The 15,518-nt window shown below is 38.2% G+C and overlaps 1 protein-coding gene and 1 long non-coding RNA gene across 2 annotated transcripts in view; one reads left to right on the top strand and one right to left on the bottom strand.

Moving 5' to 3' along the window:
• Positions 1 to 11,405, top strand: part of LOC136847802 (uncharacterized) — a 33,097-nt gene extending 21,692 nt beyond the window's left edge. Inside the window, exon 4 of the long non-coding RNA XR_010855849.1 lies at positions 11,067 to 11,405. This is a non-coding gene — a long non-coding RNA (uncharacterized lncRNA). The remainder of the gene's footprint in view (positions 1 to 11,066) is intronic.
• Positions 1,723 to 8,044, bottom strand: LOC136847589 (apolipoprotein D-like). The gene is made up of 5 exons (XM_067119307.1): positions 7,908 to 8,044; positions 5,461 to 5,590; positions 4,270 to 4,486; positions 3,838 to 4,007; positions 1,723 to 2,053 (listed from the first exon to the last, which is right to left on the bottom strand). The coding sequence occupies exons 2-5, from the start codon at positions 5,578 to 5,580 to the stop codon at positions 1,922 to 1,924; spliced, it is 639 nt and encodes a 212-aa protein (XP_066975408.1). The 5' UTR covers positions 5,581 to 5,590; positions 7,908 to 8,044; the 3' UTR covers positions 1,723 to 1,921.
• Positions 11,406 to 15,518: the final 4,113 nt, after the last annotated feature.

The raw sequence follows: 15,518 nt of genomic DNA, 5'->3' as shown, positions 1-15,518 counted from the left end.
AAGAACACTATCCTGGGGAACCCCAGAGATTATCTTTCCAGTGGTCACTATAACCCCTTTCAATATTACTCTTTGCAATACATTAATAAAAATTCATTGCGACCAAAAAATGGTCTACCAACTCCCATGTGTTCAAGTTTGAAAACAAGGACCTTACAGTAAACAAGGTGAAAGCAGCACCAAAGTCAAGACCAATAATATGATCCTCATGACTGCAATCAGAGGATCTCTTTACAACACCAGAGATTGAAAGAAGAGCATCACAAGCACCAAGGCCCATGTTAAAGCTAAACTCAAGTTAGGGAACAGAAGATTACTCTCGTCATAAGCATTCAAACGTTTGGGCGGTGGACGTTCAGAAGCCGCGGATGGCCTGGAAGTTGAAGAAATTGGGCAGCAATCATCACGATTGAGCTATCTCAGCTATATTTACCTAATAGATTAAGATTATCAGTTGTTCAGTAAGTGCTGAAAGAATCCCTTCTGGCTAACTTGTTAAAAATAAGACAGCTTTGGAGCCAAGTAAACAGCAATTTTTAAGAAGCAAATATAAAATGCCATTTGTGTCTATACCTCCGTGAGTATTAATGTTAAGTAAAAGTCCTTAATGTCATGAGATCGAAAGCTAAATTGTCAGTTTAGTATAAAAAAAAACAGGAATGAGGCATATTGAGGTCGTCCTTGCTGTGTTTACTATCAAACACATGAGCCAAAAGGGTTATCTCTTTCCTTGGACAGTGAGTGACAGCCATCTGATGTAAGCAAAGGAGGAACTGGTGAGCCTACACCAAAAAAGTGTAGTTTTATGAGTAGTTTACCACTTAAGTTCCTGGGTTTTACCCGAGAGCTTTACTTTATAGCCGACTTATATTAATTTTCAGCTGAACATAAACTCTGAGCTGCAGCTCTTATTTGGATATATCAGGTTTCTAGCACCTACTATGGGATTCAGAGCCGATAAAACTCGGTTTTTCGGCAACACCTTTTTATCAAGGCATCGGATAAAGGTGAAAGTTGGCATGTGTATATTTGATAACCCTAGCCTAGCCAATTTTTGCAAGTATTATTTGGTACCTAAGTTCAATAGTTCTGGTTCTTATCGGAGTAAAAGTGTGTTTCGTATGTCAGAGCCATCAAAATCGTTGGTAATGGTTCTGAACACAATAGTGACGTTTACCTATGACGTCATGAGGATCATCCCACAGTGAAGAGATGTTTACATATGGGGAAAACGTCTCTTCACTGTGGCTCTGCCCACTTGCCGATAACATATTCACTAATTGATATTAGCAAGGCCAAGAGAGACAGGGTCTACCCAACTGGGTGGAGTCGCCTCCCACCTGGGGTAATTATGTAGGCGATGGCGTATCTTAGAGGTACCTGCTTTTGACAGAAGGTACCATCAAGCAAAATAACTGTAAATCCAAGGCAATGGAAGGCCAAGATACAGAGGCTATGGTGCTTCAGTTTCAGTTTCTCTTAGTCAGTACCAGTGAAAGTTCTGCTTCCAGCTTCCAGTCTCTGTTTTTGCTATTGTGTTCCTTTTTCCAATAAATTTTTCCTTAGTTTTATTCATTGAGAATTATGTTTTCTCGTCCATTGTAATTTACCGTTTTTTTTTTTTTTTTACCCAGATCTACTTAAATTATGCCATTCTTCGCATGTAAAATTTCTTGTCACAAGCGCTGTAAGAAATAATAGGGTGAAAAAGCTAAGAGCCTGTCCATATCCAAAATTTATTTTAGTTTCATACATAATATATATTTATCACAGCAGCAGTTTAAAGTCCCCTTAGAACCCATGAAATTATTGTGAGAGCAGTACTGAATCCATTTCAGAATTCGCAAATCAAAGGGCACAAGGGAGGATAACAATCACTTGTAAATTTTGAGGCTGCTGTGTGTCCTTTCCTCCAGTGCAATTATTCCTGAGTAACACCCTTATCACTCAGTACGAAATTGTAGTCATTATCTCCAGGGTTCTTGCAGTTGCCCTGTTCAATGGGACTCATTCGTTTCACATCAATATCATACTGGACGAGCTGTGCCTCCAACTGAAAAGAATGAAATTAAACTAATGTATATTTCTTAGTCCATTCAGTTTCTGATATTGGCCGGAATTTTGGTAAAAAGAGGAAAAACGGTAAAGCACTTAAAATTAGTCCAGTTGTCTAAGCCAGCCAAATTGTTCTTGAAAACTCACTAGATTCAAGACAAAGAGTACTTTCCAACTTAATAAGCAGATGCATACTGTGAATAGTGTAGGATCCCATTAACGATGTTTCCGTAATTTCACAACGGAAAAGGGATAAGAATATAAAATTAAAGCTTTTAGAAATAAAGAAGCAAGAAAAAAATATTAGTGTTGTTAGTAATATCTTAGGAGTAAGGACGCTGGGCAAATACAGAAGTGCAGTTCGTGCGTAAAATGATGCTAAGATATATAGGATTATTCCAGCTCATTAACTCTGATATGGCGTATCTTGTCAACAGAAAATATTAACAGAAATAAATACTATATTAAATTCATTTATTCAGAATAATTTAAATTTATTAATGAATAGGACGCATAATAGACATATGAATATGATGTACACTAGGATAAAGCATACTTTTTACATTATTAATTTTGAATCTAAATCTCAGCCTTTGGACCACCGGAATGTTTTCTATGTTGAGATTTCTACTTGTAGAATACAACTACTTCGGCGGAGAATCTCTGCAGTTTTCCTTTATGGGTGAGGCTTTTGGCAGTAATGGGCACATGGCTCTGTTCGCCAAATTTCTTCTGAAGACGAACCTCCACGAACTCCATTCTAGGTCTCCATATGCCCATTTTATATCCGTCTGTGAGAGCCCATCGTGAGCCCCAATTTTGATTGGTAGCAATGCGTTATCTTCTTTTATATTCACTGGTACCGTCTCCTTTTATCAACTCCAAACAACTTCTCGGAATTCTCAATGTCAAATGATAATCATCTTTTATGCGACGGCGGTATTGTCCCCTTGACTGTGCGACATTTGCTGGGCGAATACCTCAGTCTGGGGGATCTGAAACAGTATAGGTTCCTCTCTTGGGGATGTGACAGGGATGAACATTTTATCCTTGGTAAGATTCTCGCGGAGAAGTGTGATATAGAGTAGTTATATACTTTTATTAAGGAGGCTGGCCTTCTCAACAAAATTTAGATCATATGCATGTGCAGGATATTTCTGTTTGTACATACTACAGTAATATGTATTTGCATATATATGACCATATATATAAATTATTTTTAAATATTACATAGTATGAAGCTTTCCTTATAGATTAATTTTTAGGTTTCTATTCAGTTTCTTTCGGCGTCAGTAACCTAGACGTTGCGACGCCAGTTTTAAAGACCATAAATCATAAATCTCACCAGGAAGCAGTAATCATCTTTGCCAAGAGTATTCTAAGGCTCAGTCGTTGTGTATTTCTTTTACATTACTCTCGTTCAGAGATATTCTTCCGTCTTGCCTTCTGACTTTGGAATTCACTCAGGAAGGATATCGTAAGTTTTTTTTGTTATTCCTTTAAAAAGAGTCTGGTCTCTCTTATTTCTCTGGGCGCTAGATCCTTCCTATTCTCCATCTTGTCATTTTCATGGTATACGTTTCCCTCGTGAGAACGTCAGTTCTGTTAATAGTAAGTTTGCCATACTGAATTAACATACAGTGATCTTCAAGCATCCTCAGTCATGGAAACTTCGAGTTCATTCTCACTTAGATTTTCTAAAAAAAAAAAGAAAGAAAAAAAAAGTTTTCTTATCCAGTTTTGGTTGGTTCGTATACTTCACCATTCGATCGGATGACTTACCATATCAATGACATCTTGAGCGAGTGTGGGTGTGCGGCTGTAAATCGTAGCTGAATCACGGCGGATGAAGCTGAATCCTTTGACACTCTGACATTCAATGTCAAGGGCGTAAGTTGTATAGTTTGTGTCCAGGATAGCAAAGTTTGTACTGTAGAGGCTATTCATAAAATCTGAAAATATAGTGCAATTAAGCAATACCTTAGTTAAAATGCAGGAGAAATAAACATTCAAATGCCACCATTACTGTATCTTGTTTAGTTTCAGTTCATTCAGATAACGAATAAAGAATAAATATATAACTACAGAAATTAATAAAAGCTGAAAAATTGAAATAACACAGGCAAGACGAGCAAGCTTGATAAAATGGGCAGTTGAGCAAATCTTTCAAACCAAATCGTTTCATCAGCATTTGATGAATCCTCAAGAACTCACTTCCTTTCCATTTGAGCTTCATGTTGCCCTTGTCGTTGGGGTCCATGGTGAGTTCGCCAATGATCTTGACTGACGTGTCCACGGGAAGCATCTGGGAGACAGAGGGCGTCCTTGTCTCTTCGACAGTGAGCTCATTCGAGGGCGAAGTGATGACGGTCATTCTCATGCAGGGGCTGGACGTAGCCAACTTTTTGATGACGTACCACGTCCCATTGAACTGTTGGGAAACAGCATGGGCTATTGGAGTTGGATTATAAAACTCAGGCCAATGGCCAAGCGCTGGGACCTATGAGGTCGTTCAGCGCTGAAACGGAAATTGAGAGCAAAATGGTTTTAAAGGTGTAACGGGAGGAAAACCTCGCAGTTGCGCTGTGAAACAATTGTTAGGAGAGGGTGGAAAATATGATGGAAGAAAGAGCCTATGAACGGAGGTGCAGCAGAGGAATGAAAAAATCCTTAAGTAATGCCTAAGTGCACCACGTGAGATGCACTGACGGCACTACCCCACTACAGGGAATAGCATGGACTATTCACATTAGTAAAAACAAGCTTAAACGACTGAAAAAATGACATAAGTGATGCAAGAACCCAGAATAATTCAAGGATATTATTCTTGACTGTCTAATGCCTGACTTATGGAAGATGGTCGCCTGGTTGCAGTCCCAACTTATTTCAAGTTATGCTGTATGTCTGCACGAACAAATAGTATTGTAGTAAACACATGTGGCTAAATGAGCCAACATTGTAAACAATGTGTCACCAGTAAGAATACATGAACCTAAGCTAAAATTAATCCAAGTGGCAATATTTCCCCCGAGATTTGAAAATGCTAACCTGTCTTACCAGTAGGAGAGGAACTGTTGCCAAATGTGACCATATTCCTCCGTAGCATTATTTGCCCCAGCCCCTAGCTGCAGCCCCTTTCATTCCTTTTACTGTACCTCTATTCATATTCTTTTCTTCCATCTTGCTATCCACCCTTTCCTAACAAAGGTTTCATAGTGCAGCTGCGAGGTTTTCATCCTGTTACACCTTTCAGACCTTTCTACTCCTATTTTCCCTATCAGCGCTGAATGACCTCGTGAGTCCCAGCGCTTGGGATTTGGCCTAAATTGTATATTCCATTCCATAGCATTGTTTGGGATGTAAATTTTTGTGTTGCGATACCCAACGTCAAGGACTAGGACTTACTTTTTGGGGATCAAAGTTCTGCACAGCAGTAAACTTCTTGCAGGATCCCATCCTGAAGACGTGGGCCGATCCTCCCAGGAGGATGGTTCCCAACACCACAACGGCCAGCAGGAGTTTCATGTTGAGCGCTCTGAAGAGATAAGCAGGGGGATGGTAATAATAATAATAATATTGTGAACAATAAGGGCAACAACAGCATTTTTATCATATACAGCAACATCAGTAATAATAAGAATGAAAAATTACATATTAACATTTATCGGTGTACGAAAGTTAATTATATATGTATTTGTAATATATAAGTAAGCATATGTCGCATATGTACATATTACAATATATACATATGTTGCATAGTTATGTACAAGGCATATGATGGATACTCACAAACACACACACACACACACACACACATATATATATATATATATATATATATATATATATATATATATATATATATATATGTGTGTGTGTGTGTGTAATGTGTGTGTAATGTGTAATAATGGTCAAGAAATAACATGATCTATCTGATAAACTCTTACAGAACTACATTCATAGAGTCAGTATATACTCACGGGTTTATTGGTCCCAAAATACAAAACTCTTCAAGGAACAGCTAAAAAAAAGAGGCTAAAATACGGAGACGAGAATACAGCGGCTTCCCGAGCAGTTCCAACTAATCAACCGCAGCTCTGCTGTGTGCGTGTGTACAACCACTTAATGTGTATTTGTTCTCTTTCTCTCTCTCTCTCTCTCTCTCTCTCTCTCTCTCTCTCTCTCTCTCTCTCTCTCTCTCTCTCTCTCTCTCTCTCTCTCGTATTCTTTGTGAAGAAAATTTACCGAGTGACAAAAAAAGGTAACCAAATGCACAGTAAGAGAGTACTTTACCCTAACGCCATGCATACGTGTAGAACACGCTCACATACAAAAAAAAAATGTCACACTACATTACTGTATTAGGTAACGATACTGTACTGCTTTAAATGAATGTGAACAAAAATATTGTACCGGAGAGAGGTGTGTGTTAAGTATACCTTAGTTTTACCAGACCACTGAGCTATTAACAGCTCTCCTAAGGCTGGCCCGAAGGATTAGACTTATTTTACGCAGTTAAGAACCATTTGGTTACTTAGCAACGGGACCTACAGTTTATTGTGGAATCCGAACCACATTATAGCGACAAATGAATTTCTATCACCAGAAATAAATTCCTCTAATTCTTCATTAGCCGGCCGGAGACTCGAACCCGGGCCTAGCGAGTGCTAGCCCACAACTCTACCGACTCGCCCATGGAGGAACAACCGGAGAGAGGTGTTAGATGGGGGGGGGAGGTGCCCGCACAGTATGAGTATAGTGTTTTGTAACATTGAAATAGAGACAGACACAAAGATGTTTGCGGTTTTTGTTGCATGATTTTTATATATTTTATACCTTTTGTAAGCATACCCAGTATGAAGGTAGAACTACAGCAATCGGCTTTTTTTTTTTTTTAGGTTAAACTGTCCAATACCGTATTGTATCTATTTTTAGAGGCTATTCATTTTAGATGTGTATCTGAAATTGAATAAGCGAAATAATAGATTGAATAAAAATGTTAAAATATCAGTTAGGATGAGCTGCTAATTATTTTATATGGCACCGCTGCTCCCCATAAGGTAAGCGAGCTGCTCCGGGGTACTGTATTGTGTTGACTATACTCCAGTCTTTACTACTTAACGGCTTTCGTTACTTAGCAGGAAGGCCGGATCCTATACTGTCCGTTAAGTTGAGGTTCAACTGTATTAAAAAACAAACAAACAAACAAACAGGCGCCGGTGTTCGTAAGATTCTATAGAGCAAATGTAATGGAATTTACGTTGGGGATCAGTCCGATATGCTTCAGGGGGCTCGGGGGGATTTTCGTATATATGAGAAACAATGGCCATACCATAAACTGGAGTGGGGCCGAGCAGTTTTTCAAAAGTAGCTGCCCGTACAAAAGGAGGATTCTGGAATCAGCCATTATCAGCTAAGCTTTCAATATAAATGTCAGGAGGACATTGGAAATCGAATTTCACGACGAGTTCATCTTGAGGCCTATTCTCAAGCAGGTGTTCTAGCTGAATCGCACTTAGTTACGTATTCTCCTGCGTAACTCGTATGGAACATCACTGGTATGACAAGAGTTTATGATTGCTTGAAAGATTTGAGCAAAGAGAAATTGAACTCTAAAAAGTTGTCCCTCTTCATCCATTGTTTAACACTTGTTTTCCCCTTAGTAAGAAGCCACCACGAATATGAAGTGAATATTAGCATCTTAATTATGTGCAACTCTCTCTCTCTCTCTCTGGAAATCCTAACGCGTCTTGATGCCTTATAAACAAAGATTTAACGTACATTACAGATCCTATCAGTCTTCTTCAACTAACACAAAAAATATTTGTAAAACAATGCAAACTTCGACTAACCTTTGATATCGGTCTAGGGACGATTAAGAATGGCCTTTCAGCTCCTGCCTGCGCGGTTATATAAGATGGCTTATCACAGCCCAGTGGCCGAAATGAAGAGATCTTCCGGCCTCATTTAGCTCGCGATGACGCGTTTGATATGCGTGCTGCGTATGAGAGAGAGTTAACAAGAAAATAAAGAGTACAAATTTGCGATCTTGTCCTTCAAGTAAGACAGTGACCGCAGAATTCTCATCTTTAAACTACAATATTGAAAGCTCCATCTGCTTATTGGTTTATGATCATCAAGTGACAGGAACGCGTTCAGGTGGACTGCAAGAACAGGAAAAATGGCAAGAACAGGAAAAATGTCAAGTGCAGCACATTGCTGACATGATTATAAAGAAAAGAACAGAAAAAAGATGAATTACGTACTTTATTAATGTGCTGAACAGTGATTGCTCTTTACTATTACTTCCTGGAAAATTCCATGACGGATTGTTAATGCTTGGTCAAACGCTCACTCCATTTTACTCTATGCATGCTTTTATATAATTTTATTTATTCACGCAAAGAAGGAAAGCGGTCGGTAAAAGGTGGCAACAAATAAGGCGCCTATAACAATTCATTCAAACAAAATCCAAAGTGCTCGTAGGCACTGCGTTGATCAGATAATTCATGGTTATTCATAGGAATACAAGTTATTGTATTATGGCCACATGTACTAATGCGAACCTTTGGACATACTGCATATTAGTCCTATAGTCGTCAGCTTTTTTAAGCTACGCCTCTCTAATCTGTCATCTCATATTTAATTTCCTAGGTCCTTTATTCTTGTAATTACTGATCATCCGCGAAGACTGCCTGCCTAAGTGTCCTTAAAAATAAAAATCCGGGTAATTGCATGTTTGACAAAAGACGTTTGACAAATGACAAAAAAACTTAATTAACGGGTCCGGATTCACAAGTATATCCCTCTCTCCGTCACTGCTTTTTTCCCTTCTAAAGACTACAATTCTAGCTAAGAAATATACTTCAACCATGCGTACAATCAGTGGATCCAGGTTACACGCTACAACACGCTGGCCTAGCCAACCAGAACTCACCAAGGACAGAACCTTTCCAGGACATCCGATTTCGGAATGTATTGCGTGTATGGTAGTCACTGCTGGTCGAATGTTCTTGGTTTTAATAAAAATTACCGTAAGAAGTTTAGGATCATGGCAAGATTAGCGAACCCACCACTCACAGCAGGGTGCGCTATTCTTTACAAGAAGATTATTTGGTTCGTTATTCTTGACATGGGAATAATCAGGTTCGCTGTTCTAGACATTAACACTTCGGTACCAGACATTCGATCTCCCAGGGGCTAGTACTAAACAAGGAGAAATACATTTGACAACCCCAGGGGCCAGTACCAAACACGGCGAAAATAGATGAATCACTGTTTCTCCGTATTTAGTACTAGCCCTCATGTGGAATTGGAGTTCGGACTGGAAAGGGTTGGCCATTCTTTACATGGAGGTCACTGGGTTCGCTGTTCTTGACATGGAGATGTTGGGTTCGCTAATCTTGATATGATCCGAAGTTTCTTTGATTCTATCAACAAAACTTTAATAGACATAACCTTGCAAAGGAAATCTTGAATATCAGTCACTATTTTGCGTTAAATTTTAGGCTGACAGTAATACGTTGTTGCAAATTTTTCCCTTCAAAGTGATGTCGTACCAAGACAGTCGTATTAAGCACCAAGAAAAGGGTGCGTAACAACCTACGCATTCACTACATGACCGGCAACCGGATCTGATAAAAAGAGATAAAAGATACCAACCATCACTGTAAATTCTCGGTTAAGTGATCAACTTCTACAATAGTTCTTTCCGAAACACAAATCTTTATAACCCCGTAGAGAGGTAGTGCCGTCAGTGCACCCCATGCGCTGCAATGTAAGCATTACTTAAGGATCTTTGTAGCGTCCCTTCGGCCCCTAGCTGCAAATGCCTTCATTCATTTTACTCTACCTCCGTTCACATTCTCTTTCTTCCATCTTACTGTCCTCCCTTTCCTAACAATTGATTCATAGTGCAACTCTGAGGTTTTCCTCCTGTTACACCTTTCAAACCTTTTCACTGTCAGTTTCCGTTTCAGCTCTGAATGGCCTTGGTTGCCCCAGTGCTTGGCATGTATGCCTAAAATCTATAAATCACTCAATCAACCAAACAAATCTTAATAACATGAAAATGACAGGCTATAACATGAGTCTGTGGTGTCAAGTTGTGACATGACATTTTTCCTCTCTTTCCTTAACAGGAACCGCAGACTTCGTCAAGTTTTGAAAATTATCCTATTGTGATTTAAATTAGTAGGCGGGGTTGAAATAAAAGGAAATGATATCGTTTAGAGAAGAAGCCACGTTTGCCGTCTTCTGCATAACTTGTTTTCAGACGCGCTAGACAAGCGAACTAGTGTTCTGTAATTATGCCGTTATAACTATACATATGCATTTGCACTTATTAGTATACATTCATAAAATATACGTGTGTACATACTATATATATATATATATATATATATATATATATATATATATATATATATATATATATATATATATATATATATATACTGTATATATATTTGGATGGTTTGGTCCTTTAGACGCGAGCATACATACATACATACACATATTATGGTAACTATCAGACTTGAATAAGGATACCTCATTTCATGCTTTGATTGTTAATTTTTTTTTTTTTATAGTTGTTCGCGTCTGAAGGACGAAACCGTCAGAATTCAGCTTTCTTTGGTTGGGTAAAGGGTGCGATTGCTTACTTAATTGCTGATTGGTTCTCTACTGTGACTTACTCTCTTCGTCATACTTTCGTCATACAATTTGGAGACCTTCATTGGTTGATATGGAATATTCAATGGATAACGACTAATCGCCATAGGAACTCATACTCAGTCGGTAGTATCGTTTTTTGTGCTATAAAACACCTGGTCGAAATTGACGCGTTGCGTGTGATCGAGTTTTCCTTCATTTTCTTGCTCTTTCATTTAAGTGTGAAGTGTCGACTATATCTTGTGACGATGACTAACATTTCTCTTTAAAACAGTCACGCTATTTGACCAAATGAAAAGGATTTGATAAGGAATATTTAAAAATTCAATTCGTTACAGCTTGGTGTGGGCGGTGCGCTTACAGAAAACTACTCCCAGCCGGAAGGTGGTATTAATATTTGTGGCGATATGAAAGTGGGGAAGAAGAATGATTTAATGACAGTAACAAGACGACGAATAACGTGACGAGGAAAGTGAGAGCTATGGTGAGTACAGATAATTCATTTTTCACCATACTAGGTACATCAAAAACGACACTTTGTTCGTGTGTAAAGCATAAATTAAAATGAAATTTACTACCAGGAGAGAGTGGAATTTTTTTTTATGTTGATTCAGGTTTATTGGTCCTGAGGTTTATTATTGTTCATTGAGTAAGGTGAAGGGTTTTGTGAATTTTGTATATATATACATAAATATATATGTATATATATTACATATATATATATATATATATATATGTGTATATATATATACAGTATATACATATATATGAGTTATCTTGAACATATGCGCATGAAGGTATGAAGTACATTAACCGAAAACGCCATGAGTGTAACAAGTGCACGAATTTAATTGGGATTAAGTGTAACTTTTTATAGTATCTAAGTTCAAATGACGGAATCGTATTTTAAACATGAGCCGTGACAGGCGTATATGTAGTTGTATCATTTAAATCGTATAAAATGATCAAATAATTTTTTAGCATTTTTTTTCATTTTCGGTACCTGATCGCCAATTAAGCAAAAAATTTTCACGGGGTCTTGGTTGGCAGAACGGAATACATAAGTCCAGACAATTCTTATTCCCTTTAACACCTTACGAACTTACGGTCGTCTTTGTGTGATGGCCTGTGGTGGCATAAGGCCGGCTTCATCTACACACCCTCACAGACACACACACACACACACACACACACACACTCGCAACTGATAGGCGACAAACTTCTGCTTGGGATCTGCTCTTTCTCAGAGCTATTCCGCTTCCTTTATCAGGTGTTCGTGATGTCACTGACTGCGGTGATTATTATTGCGGGATGGTGAACCTTTTCCAAGTGTCTGTTAAAAATGGAAAGAGACTGAAGAAATGTCTGAGTGCAGTGTACGGTCAACAGCCTACGCACACACCAACAGACGTGTATATGCATATAATTATATATATATGCAGTATATAATATATGTATATGTGTATATATATATATATATATATATATATATATATATATATATATATATATATATATATATATATATATATATATATATATATATATATATTTTTTTTTTTTTTTTTTTTTTTTTTTTTGAGTGGGGTGTGTGAATCCACATATCACAATTCCCCATACAATCGTTACAAATGTTAAGTTGCAACCCCATCTCCCCTGGCCCTTCTTGCCCGCACCACCCAGTACCATTGGCGTGCCTTTACGTTTACTGCACCGAATGACCCCGTCCCCATTCATCATTCTTTTGTGCTTCGTTACTGATGGTGATGTTTGTAACTCTGGGATCCTGTAATACCGCAGTAAAGCGCCATCCATCACTGCCTAAGTTTCTCTGAATTGACTACACACACACACACGCACATATATATATGTATATATAGAAATCATCAACACACAATCACGTGTGGAACAGAAATAAATTTCTGACTCACGTCGGGATCGAACCCAGGTCTCTCAGGTAACGCCCTTGCTTTCCACCTGAGAGACCTGGGTTCGATCCCGACGTGAGTCAAAGAAATTATATATATATATATACATATATATTTTATTTTTGTAATTTTCTTTGCTTTTTTTTAACTCTATTCAATTATTGGCTATTTATTTCAGAGTGCATATATCAATATGTATGTATGTATATATATGTGTGTGTGTTTGTGTATATGTATGTATGTATGTATGTATGTATGTATGTATGTATGTATGTATGTATATACAAGCGCGTGGGTGCACGCCTCATATAAAAATGTTGCTTAATAAATGCGTATGCAAGTAAATCTCCCTATATGAAACTCGGGCATGCTCCATTTTTTATATTGAAACATTAAATGCAGAAGTGAATGGGCAAACGCAATCTGATATTAACTCAGTGAATTATGAAAGATATGTCCAGATTACTTTATTGCAATGTTACATAATTATACTCCGCAAATTCATGAGCTCGAATTAAGAGAAGAAAAAGTAAACTCAAAAGAAATGATACTCATTTATTTGTGCAATTCAGAGTCATGTCTCTACAGTTGAAGGTCATGTTATTGTCATCCTTCGCTCGCACCTGAGTCATAGGCGCAATGAATGCTCTCCCGAAACGCATCAGCTATCATCTTGCCATTGCAGAGAATTCTCTCTTGAAACGCCGCAATCCGCGTCTTTGCGATATAAAGTTAAAGTTGTTGGTTTCAGTCCCTCCCACAGGATGTTGCCTCTCGGGAAGACATGTCGATAAGTGGTGGGAGAAAAAGGGAAACGCAAATTATTGTGTGTATATATATATATATATATATATATATATATATATATATATATATATATATATACATATATACATGTACATTTATATGTGTATACATATACTGTATATATATTCTACCTGTTTTTCTTTCCCATTTGATTCGTGTATTTTATATTCTAATCTCCTATTTTGACTTTTATCCTTAATGATTGTAAACCTGGAAATGCTTATTACCCCAGAAGCCCAGCGCTGAGTGACATTTCTAAGTTGTGTTTATCAATTTATGTAGCAGAATCCATGAAGGGTTCATTGGTTACACACTCTAAAGGATAGCCAGTTCCTAGCTGACCAAGGTCAGTTACCCTTGCTGTTGCCTATTGGTTTTTAACCAAGGTCATCCGCCAGGCTCCCAGGACTGACGCCGAAGAGACTAAGAACTCATTGCCTTGACCTTCTTCTTCGTCCCACGGCTTGTGATTTCTCTTGGAATGGAATATAGAATTTAGGCCAAAGGCCAAACACTGGGACCTATGTGGTCATTCAGGGCTGAAACGAAAACTGAGAGTACAAAGGTTTGAAAGGTGCAACAGGAGGAAAACCTCGCGGTTGCAATATGAAACAATTGTTAGGAGAGGGTGGATAGCAAGAAGGAAAAAAAGTTAAGTATGCCTTAGCTTAACCAAACCACTGAGCTGATTAACAGCTCTCCTAGGGCTGGCCCGAAGGATTAGACTTATTTTACGTGGCTAAGAACCAGCTGGTTACCTAGCAACGGGACCTACAACTTATTGTGGAATCCGAACCACATTATAACGAGAAATGAATTTCTATCACCAGAAATAAATTCCTCTAATTCTTCATTGGCCGACCGGAGAATCGAACGCGGGCCTAGCAGAATGCTAGCCGAGTACGATATCGACCCGTCCAATAAGGAACTAAAAAAGAAAGAGAATATGAACAGAGGTACAGTAAAAGGAATGAAAGAGGCTGCAGTTAGGGGCCGAAGGGATGCTGCAAAGAACCTTAAGCAATGCCTACAGTGCACCGCATGAGGTGCACTGGCGGCTCTACCACCCCACGGGGAGTGATTTCTCTTCTGAGCAAATCCGCAAATTTCTATTGTTGGGGCAGTAGGTGCTTGTACCCCACCCTCGGGACCCTAATTCAGGTACTCCCAGTTGGCCTGCTGGACCCTGTTTTCATTTAGGGGCAGGGACGAATACTAGGGGTCAAATGGAGGGATTTATTTAGAAATGGAAATTTTGGGGAGGGAAATTAAGGAAATTATAAGTTGATAATGAGAGGGAGATGGCTTGGACATGTCTTTCGCACAACCTTTAGAAGAAAAGTATTTGATAGTGTTCCCTGGGTTCCTGTGGGTAACAGAAGAGTCGGAAGTCCCAGACCTGCTTCGATAAGAACTTCGAGACAAGAGGCTGGAGATGAGTGATGTTTGTGGATGACAACGCAAAAGACATAGTGGCGGAATTTCGCAGAAGCCGTTTGCGTCAGGCGGTATCGGAAACGATTTTATATAAATAGAAATAAACATTGTCTCCGTAACATTACATACACACACGCACACACATTCACATTTTATATATATATATATATATATATATATATATATATATATATATATATATATATATATATATATATATATATATATATATATATATATATATATATATATATATATATATATATATATATTTATTATATATATACATCAGTAGTAAAAAATGAAATACTTAACTGTATATATTAATGTATGGTATGCTATCAAGGGTAGCTTTCCTCTCTAATATTCAATAATTGCCTCAAATAAGGAGGATGCGTTTAATTCAGTTCGTTTATTGTCCTGTCTGGTATCAGTATTACGTAAAACGTTGTGCGGATTTTTTTTTTAACAGGGGTGGGCTTCGTTAAGCACGTCTTCTTTGTGAATAGACGGAGCCTCATTGCATGGTGTTCAGCGTCTCAGGCAGTTAGGTTTGCAGGACATGAACTTGGTGATTGGGCTGACAAATGATGTGTAAAATTAAACCTCATTGGCGTG

The sequence above is a fragment of the Macrobrachium rosenbergii genome, chromosome 17 (genome assembly GCF_040412425.1).
Source record: "Macrobrachium rosenbergii isolate ZJJX-2024 chromosome 17, ASM4041242v1, whole genome shotgun sequence".
In the NCBI taxonomy this organism is placed as follows: domain Eukaryota; kingdom Metazoa; phylum Arthropoda; class Malacostraca; order Decapoda; family Palaemonidae; genus Macrobrachium; species Macrobrachium rosenbergii.
The sequence above is the reverse complement of the archived record's forward strand: the minus strand, read 5'-3'. Positions and strand labels throughout refer to the sequence as shown.